The 9,172-nt window shown below is 47.3% G+C and overlaps 1 protein-coding gene across 5 annotated transcripts in view; it reads right to left on the bottom strand.

Annotated features, from left to right (window-relative positions):
• Window positions 1-659: 659 nt before the first annotated feature.
• The window catches only part of LOC124020825 (soluble calcium-activated nucleotidase 1-like), a 22,148-nt gene continuing 13,635 nt past the window's right edge, over window positions 660-9,172 (bottom strand). For all 5 annotated transcript variants that reach the window (XM_046336097.1, XM_046336098.1, XM_046336101.1 and 2 more), the window contains 4 exons: window positions 5,211-5,337; window positions 2,695-2,835; window positions 1,982-2,185; window positions 660-1,737 (listed from right to left, as the gene is read on the bottom strand). In XM_046336097.1, the coding sequence (XP_046192053.1) occupies window positions 1,367-1,737; window positions 1,982-2,185; window positions 2,695-2,835; window positions 5,211-5,337 (843 nt within the window). In that variant the 3' untranslated portion in view covers window positions 660-1,366. The remainder of the gene's footprint in view (window positions 1,738-1,981; window positions 2,186-2,694; window positions 2,836-5,210; window positions 5,338-9,172) is intronic.

The raw sequence follows: 9,172 nt of genomic DNA, 5'->3' as shown, positions 1-9,172 counted from the left end.
AACTGCTTATGACGGCCATGTGTCAATCAATTACTATAGGATGATGTGTCAATCAATTACTGGATGATGTGTCAATGTCAATTACTATAGGATGATGTGTCAATCAATTACTATAGGATGATGTAGGATGATGTCAATGAATCAATTACTATAGGATGATTATTAATTCAACTGATGTAATTACTATATGATGATGTCAATCAATTACTATAGGATGATGTGTCAATCAATTACTATAGGATGATGTGTCAATCAATTACTATAGGATGATGTGTCAATCAATTACTATAGGATGATGTGTCAATCAATTACTATAGGATGATGTGTCAATCAATTACTATAGGATGATGTGTCAATCAATTACTATAGGATGATGTGTCAATCAATTACTATAGGATGATGTGTCTGATCAAGTTGGTCAATGGGATCCACATTGTTTGACTGAGTATTTGTGGAACGAATCTTTGTCAATTCCGACTTCACAATCCCATATTAATGGAATGATAACTTGAAGTGAATGATTGACGCATTTAAAATCAGCCTGTAAGAGGATCTAACTCATGTACTGTATCTGTTGATCAATAAAGATTTGAAAAATGTGAATGTGTGTGACCCATGTTTTCTGTGGTAAACTGTCCATTATTCAACCAACTCTTTGAACCAGAATGAACATTTTAATCTGAGCTGTTCTGTTTTAAAAGGAAGAGAGAAAACAAGTTATTAACATAACAGCTGGTGTGAGAAGATCATGCATCTTATTCAGTAGTCTGTTCAACATATGGCAAATGTTGACAAACCCAACGTCATCTAAGTTTTGCATTTGTGAGTTAGTGTTAACAAGGGTCTTCAGAAGGCACAAACGTAAAAAGATAAATACATTATAACGGAAAACTTAAGGTAATTAATGCTCAGTTTTAAAACGTTTCATTCCGATTTGTGCCTACTGAACACAACCCTGTGAGCGTTTGACCACTGTTCAACCATAGATCTTCTTAGGCTGCGTTTAGAGATGCAGCCAATTATTTTGACCAGTCAGATCTGATTGGTAAAAACATCAGAATTGGGCTGTCTGTTTAAACCCAAACTTAGTGGACTATATTACCCAGAATCCTTTGGGGGGCCAGGAAGTTGCCCATGTGAAGAATCTTAGGGTGTCCGTCACCAAACACTAGTCCTTTCTCTGGACAACCTTGTTGGTGATGACTGGGACCTTTCTGGAACAGAGTCCTCTTACCTCATCACACTACTTCACAGGTAGGTGATGTTGGTAAGTCCTAAAAAACAACCCTCTCTCCAGTCTCTCCTAAGGATCCCTCGTCTCTCCTCAGGATCTCTCCATCCCTCCTCTCTTTCCTCCCCATCCATTTTAAATGAACTCCAGTCCTTCATACTTCAGGTCTCCTATCTTCGTCTCTGGCAGTAGCATCCTCCCGTCTAAAGTAAAGGCCAGGATATACGTCGCTATCTTCCCTGCGTCCTCCTCCGACTTCAACGCTACTACGATCTGATCGTCTGTGTCCGGTACGAACTTGAACGAGGAGAAACCGTGCGTTGGGTGGAGGGGTCCAGCGTGCCCCACGGTGACTTCGCGGAAGTCCGAGGGGCAGGAGAGAAGGAGGTTGGTGGCGCGGTGCTCGTCGGCGATCTCATCGTAGCGTTCGGAGCTGGCGCGGCGGGGGAGGAAGAACCAGCGCTGGAGGCGGTCGGACCACGCTGCAGACTCATGGATCAGGTAACCTGGAGGGAGAAAGAGAGAGAAAGTGTGAGATTAACCCAGTTGACAGAGATGATCGAGGGAGTGTTTTCCCACACAACTGACTTGGTGCATCAGGTCGCCTCGGAGAAAGACAATAGAAAGTGACATCTTCAGAGGAACAGAGAGAGTTAGCGTGACACAAAGAATAAAGGGTGTGTCATACATTCTTCCAGGAACCAAGAGGATTAAAGACAGGTATATTAGACTCCTCCCCCCCTCCCTCACCTGGCGGTTGAATCCCGGCTGCGCTGCGCAGGGCGTTGTAACGCGGTACCCAGTTCTCGTGTTGCACGTTGCCGCGGTAACCCACCACCTTGATCCATTGGGGGTTGTCGTTGATGAACTCTCCGGTAGTGGTCGTCCACTCTTTACCCAGACCACCCACGTAGAGGCACTCATCCTTCACCGCCAGCCACTCTGCCTTGAACCCTACACAGAGGTCAAGGGTTAGAGGTTATTACAGTATGGTCCTGGTGATCCACTCTTTACCCAGCCACTCATCCTTCAGGGCCAGCCACTCATCCTTCAGGGCCAGCCACTCATCCTTCAGGGCCAGCCACTCATCCTTCAGGGCCAGCCACTCATCCTTCAGGGCCAGCCACTCATCCTTCAGGGCCAGCCACTCATCCTTCAGGGCCAGCCACTCATCCTTCAGGGCCAGCCACTCATCCTTCAGGGCCAGCCACATCCTTCAGGGCCAGCCACTCATCCTTCTTCAGGGCCAGCCACTCATCCTTCAGGGCCAGCCACTCATCCTTCAGGGCCAGCCACTCATCCTTCAGGGCCAGCCACTCATCCTTCAGGGCCAGCCACTCATCCTTCAGGGCCAGCCACTCATCCTTCAGGGCCAGCCACTCATCCTTCAGGGCCAGCCACTCATCCTTCAGGGCCAGCCACTCTGTTTTGAGCCCCACACACACACATACACACCCAAACACCTTTTGAGACAGACCCGTCTCCATCAGTCAGTATAACCCAGGGTACCGCCTGGTTCCCCTCTATCCTGTAGACAACTCCTGTACGGTCGTCCACGCTGTACAGGTGACCGTTGAACGCAACTAGCTCCGACAGCTCCATACCTGGGGGTACAATGATCACTCAGTCAGTATAGTGATCAGTCGGTCAATACGATGATCAGCCGGTCAATACAAATGATCAGCTGGTCAATACGATGATCAGCCGGTCAATACGATGATCAGCCAGTCAATACGATGATCAGCCGGTCAATACAATGATCAGCCGGTCAATACAATGATCAGCCGGTCAATACAATGATCAGTCGGTCAATACAAATGATCAGTCGGTCAATACGATGATCAGTCGGTCAATACAATGATCAGTCGGTCAATACGATGATCAGTCGGTCAATACGATGATCAGTCGGTCAATACGATGCACCCAGCACAGTCTTCATTAATATTCAGTACAGACAGTATTCACTCTTTCCATATGTTGTTGTGTTACAGCCTGAATTTAAAATAGTTTTAATTGAGATTGTTTTGTCACTGGCCTACACACAATATCTCATAATGTCAAAGTGGAATAATATTTTTAGAAATTTTTACTACAAAGATAAAGGCGTCCTTCCTAACTCAGGAGAGGAAGGAAAACGCTCAGGGATTTCACAATGAGGCCAATGGTGACTTTAAAACAGTTACAGAGTTCAGTGACTGTGATAGGAGGAAACTCAGGATGGATCAACAACATTATAGTTACTCAACAATACTAACCTAACGGACAGAGTGAAAAGAAGGAAGGCTGTACAAAATAAAAAATATTCCAAAACATGCATCCTGTATACAACATATTTTTAAGCATAGTGGTGTCTGCATCATGCTATGGGTATGCTTGTAATTGTTAAGGACATAGTTGTTTTTCAGGATAAACAAGAAATGGAATAGAGCTAAGCACAGGCAACATCCTAGAGGAAAACCTGGTTCCGTCTGCTTTCCAACAGACCTTGGCAGATTAATTCATCTTTCAGCAGGACAATAACCTAAAACACAAGGCTAAATCTACACTGGAGTTGCTTACCAAGAAGACAGTTAATGTTCCTGAGTGGCCGAGTTACAGTTTTGAATTAAATCTACTTAAAAATCGATGGCAAGACTTGGTCGTCTAGCAATGATCAACAACCAATTTGACAGAGCTTGAAGATTAAAAAAAATAAGAAGGCAAAGATTGTACAATCCAGTTGTGCACAGCTCTTAGAAACTTTACCAGAAAGACTCACAGCTGTAATCGCTGCCAAAGATTATTCTAACATGTATTGACTCAAGGGTGTGAAAACTTATGTAAATAAGATATTTCTGGATTTCATTTTTTTCAATAAATGCTTTCATCTGTCATTAGGGGGTATTGTGTGTAGATGGGTGAGAGGAAATCATTAGGGGGTATTGTGTGTAGATGGGTGAGAGGAAATCATTAGGGGGTATTGTGTGTAGATGGGTGAGAAACATTTCACTCTGTCATTAGGGGGTATTGTGTGTAGATGGGTGAGAAACATTTCACTCTGTCATTAGGGGGTATTGTGTGTAGATGGGTGAGAGGAAAAACATACATCTGTTGAATTCAGGCTGTAACACAATCAAATGTGGAATAAGTCATGGAGTAGGAATACTTTCTGGAGATGTATTCTTCTCATACGACAGAAGAAAGGAGAACACATTCCAACTACTGTTATGTGATACTAGCCTGGCTGCCAGTCAGTCTCTGCCCTCTAGCCGCTCCTTACAAAGCAAGACAGTTCCATAAGGAGAAGGCAAGAGAGCAGAATCAGAGTGGTCTGGCAGCCAGGCAAAGAGAACACAACACAGTGGTTTAAACCAGTGGCTTTCAAACCTCTCCTCGTGGAACCTCGGACGAGGTCACCTGATTCCCCTAGTTGACGGTTTGATGATGAGTTGAATCAGCGGTCCTAGCTCTGGAGTACATTAAAAACATGGCACGACTTGGGGTTCCCTGAGAGGTCTGAGAACCCCTGGTTTAAACCATTCTCCTCTTCTGCTTCGTCTTTGGGGTCTAGGCTGGGTTACTGTAAAGACGCACTATGCAGAAATCACTCCGCCATTTCCTGGTTGCTACAATTCTAGTAGTTGTGACAAAATGCAGGTATAGCATAGAGAATCTAAAACTTAAGAACAGGAAGTATAGAAATAGCGCACACAGGACAGATCTACTGCTTCTTAGACTTGCTGTCAATGAGAACTACATATCTACAACATGCATTTCTTTGTGAATTTGGTCAAGTCGCCCCAAAAAGTGACATATTGCAGTTTGTGACAAATGCTGATATACAAACAAAAAGAAAAAGCTTTGAAACCATTTGAATAAATGGTAGAACACGGTCCGGGTCCCAAATGGCACCCTATTCGCTGTTTTCTGCACTACTAAGTGGTGCACTAAAGAGGGAAGAGAGTGACATTTTAGATGGAACCACAGTAATTAAAACCACCTCGTCCCTTCTCAGCCAGGTGGCTCTCCAGGGTCAGGCTGTCTGCGTCCCACTCCACCTCCACTCTGTCCCCACTCTCAGACACCACCAGGTGGCCCCTCCGCATGACGCTGAACCACGTCTGACCCTACAGGACAGAAGATCAATAGTTTATTTTAGCATGTAGCTGAACCACGTCTGACCCTACAGGACATGAGATCAATAGTTTTATTTTAGCATGTAGCTGAACCAGGTCTGACTCTACAGGACATGAGATCAATAGTTTATTTTAGCATGTAGCTGAACCACATCTGACCCTACAGGACAGAAGATCAATAGTTTATTTTAGCATGTAGCTGAACCACGTCTGACCCTACAGGACATGAGATCAATAGTTTTATTTTAGCATGTAGCTGAACCAGGTCTGACTCTACAGGACATGAGATCAATAGTTTTATTTTAGCATGTAGCTGAACCACGTCTGACCCTACAGGACATAAGATAAATAGTTTATTCTACTCCTAAAATAAAATAAGATAAATTAAGAAATACTGTATTAATCCCTGATGTAGCTAAACACGTCTGCTCCTTAAAATAAAATAAGTTTGTTGAATTAACATCAAATCCAATCACATTTTCTATTGAGTAAACTTAAAATCACCACATGCTTCAGAGTAAAACAGTTCAAAGAAATAGGCTCTGCATCACACTGCTAGCTGTGGTCTATGGCTCTGCATCACACTGCTAGCTGTGGTCTAAGGCTCTGCATCACACTGCTAGCTGTGGTCTAAGGCTCTGCATCACACTGCTAGCTGTGGTCTAAGGCTCATCACACTGCTGTGGTCTATCACACTGCTAGCTGTGGTCTAAGGCTCTGCATCACACTGCTAGCTGTGGCTGTGGTCTAAGGCTCTGCATCACACTGCTAGCTGTGGTCTAAGGCTCTGCATCACACTGCTAGCTGTGGTCTAAGGCTCTGCATCACACTGCTAGCTGTGGTCTAAGGCTCTGCTAGCTGTGGTCTAAGGCTCTGCATCACACTGCTAGCTGTGGTCTAAGGCTCTGCTAGCTGTGGTCTAAGGCTCTGCATCACACTGCTAGGCTCTGCATCACACTGCTAGCTGTGGTCTAAGGCTCTGCTAGCTGTGGTCTAAGGCTCTGCTAGCTGTGGTCTAAGGCTCTGCATCACACTGCTAGCTGTGGTCTAAGGCTCTGCATCACACTGCTAGCTGTGGTCTAAGGCTCTGCATCACACTGCTAGCTGTGGTCTAAGGCTCTGCATCACACTGCTAGCTGTGGTCTAAGGCTCTGCATCACACTGCTAGCTGTGGTCTAAGGCTCTGCATGTGGTCACATCTGCTAGCTAAGGCTGCTAGCTGTGGTCTAAGGCTCTGCATCACACTGCTAGCTGTGGTCTAAGGCTCTGCATCACACTGCTAGCTGTGGTCTAAGGCTCTGCTAGCTGTGGTCTAAGGCTCTGCATCACACTGCTAGCTGTGGTCTAAGGCTCTGCTAGCTGTGGTCTAAGGTCTGTGGTCTAAGGCTCTGCATGTGGTCACACTGCTAGCTGTGGTCTAAGGCTCTGCTAGCTGTGGTCTATGGCTCTGCTCACACTGCTAGCTGTGGTCTAAGGCTCTGCATCACACTGCTAGCTGTGGTCTAAGGCTCTGCATCACACTGCTAGCTGTGGTCTAAGGCTCTGCATCACACTGCTAGCTGTGGTCTAAGGCTCTGCATCACACTGCTAGCTGTGGTCTAAGGCTCTGCTAGCTGTGGTCTAAGGCTCTGCATCACACTGCTAGCTGTGGTCTAAGGCTCTGCATCACACTGCTAGCTGTGGTCTAAGGCTCTGCTAGCTGTGGTCTAAGGCTCTGCATCACACTGCTAGCTGTGGTCTAAGGCTCTGCATCACACTGCTAGCTGTGGTCTAAGGCTCTGCATCTGCATCACACTGCTAGCTGTGGTCTAAGGCTCTGCATCACACTGCTAGCTGTGGTCTAAGGCTCTGCATCACACTGCTAGCTGTGGTCTAAGGCTCTGCATCACACTGCTAGCTGTGGTCTAAGGCTCTGCATCACACTGCTAGCTGTGGTCTAAGGCTCTGCATCACACTGCTAGCTGTGGTCTAAGGCTCTGCATCACACTGCTAGCTGTGGTCTAAGGCTCTGCATCACACTGCTAGCTGTGGTCTAAGGCTCTGCATCACACTGCTAGCTGTGGTCTGGCTCTGCATCACACTGCTAGCTGTGGTCTATGGCTCTGCATCACACTGCTAGCTGTGGTCTAAGGCTCTGCATCACACTGCTAGCTGTGGTCTAAGGCTGTGGTCTGCATCACACTGCTAGCTGTGGTCTAAGGCTCTGCATCACACTGCTAGCTGTGGTCTAAGGCTCTGCATCACACTGCTAGCTGTGGTCTAAGGCTCTGCATCACACTGCTAGCTGTGGTCTAAGGCTCTGCATCACACTGCTAGCTGTGGTCTAAGGCTCTGCTCTGCTAGCTGTGGTCTAAGGCTCTGCATCACACTGCTAGCTGTGGTCTAAGGCTCTGCTGTGGTCTAGCTCTGCACTGCTATGTGGTCACTCTGCTAGCTGTGGTCTAAGGCTCTGCATCACACTGCTAGCTGTGGTCTAAGGCTCTGCATCACACTGCTAGCTGTGGTCTAAGGCTCTGCATCACACTGCTAGCTGTGGTCTAAGGCTCTGCAACACTGCTAGCTGTGGTCTGCATCACACTGCTAGCTGTGCTGTCTAAGGCTCTGCTAGCTGTGGTCTAAGGCTCTGCATCACACTGCTAGCTGTGGTCAAAGGCTCTGCATCACACTGCTAGCTGTGGTCTAAGGCTCTGCTGCTGTGGTCTCACACTGCTATCTGCATCACACTGCTAGCTGTGGTCTAAGGCTCTGCATCACACTGCTAGCTGTGGTCTATGGCTCTGCATCACACTGCTAGCTGTGGTCTAAGGCTCTGCATCACACTGCTAGCTGTGGTCTAAGGCTCTGCATCACACTGCTAGCTGTGGTCAAAGGCTCTGCTAGCTGTGGTCTAAGGCTCTGCTAGCTGTGGTCTAAGGCTCTGCTAGCTGTGGTCTAAGGCTCTGCATCACACTGCTAGCTGTGGTCTAAGGCTCTGCTAGCTGTGGTCTAAGGCTCTGCTAGCTGTGGTCTAAGGCTCTGCATCACACTGCTAGCTGTGGTCTAAGGCTCTGCATCACACTGCTAGCTGTGGTCTAAGGCTCTGCTAGCTGTGGTCTAAGGCTCTGCATCACACTGCTAGCTGTGGTCTAAGGCTCTGCATCACACTGCATCACACTGCTAGCTGTGGTCTAAGGCTCTGCATCACACTGCTAGTTGTGGTCTAAGGCTCTGCATCACACTGCTAGCTGTGGTCTAAGGCTCTGCATCACACTGCTAGCTGTGGTCTAAGGCTCTGCTAGCTGTGGTCTAAGGCTCTGCATCACACTGCTAGCTGTGGTCTAAGGCTCTGCATCACACTGCTAGCTGTGGTCTAAGGCTCTGCATCACACTGCTAGCTGTGGTCTAAGGCTCTGCATCACACTGCTAGCTGTGGTCTAAGGCTCTGCATCACACTGCTAGCTGTGGTCTAAGGCTCTGCATCACACTGCTAGCTGTGGTCAAAGGCTCTGCATCACACTGCTAGCTGTGGTCTAAGGCTCTGCATCACACTGCTAGCTGTGGTCTAAGGCTCTGCATCACACTGCTGTGGGTCTAAGGCTCTGCATCACACTGCTAGCTGTGGTCTAAGGCTCTGCATCACACTGCTAGCTGTGGTCTAAGGCTGCTAGCTAGCTGTGGTCTAAGGCTCTGCATCACACTGCTAGCTGTGGTCTAAGGCTCTGCATCACACTGCTAGCTGTGGTCTAAGGCTCTGCATCACACTGCTAGCTGTGGTCTAAGGCTCTGCATCACACTGCTAGCTGTGGTCTAAGGCTCTGCATCACACTGCTAGCTGTGGTCTAAGGCT

This window comes from Oncorhynchus gorbuscha, unplaced genomic scaffold, assembly GCF_021184085.1.
Source record: "Oncorhynchus gorbuscha isolate QuinsamMale2020 ecotype Even-year unplaced genomic scaffold, OgorEven_v1.0 Un_scaffold_928, whole genome shotgun sequence".
Taxonomy (NCBI): domain Eukaryota; kingdom Metazoa; phylum Chordata; class Actinopteri; order Salmoniformes; family Salmonidae; genus Oncorhynchus; species Oncorhynchus gorbuscha.
Note: the sequence above shows the minus strand (reverse complement) of the source record. Positions and strands in the feature narration are given on the sequence as shown.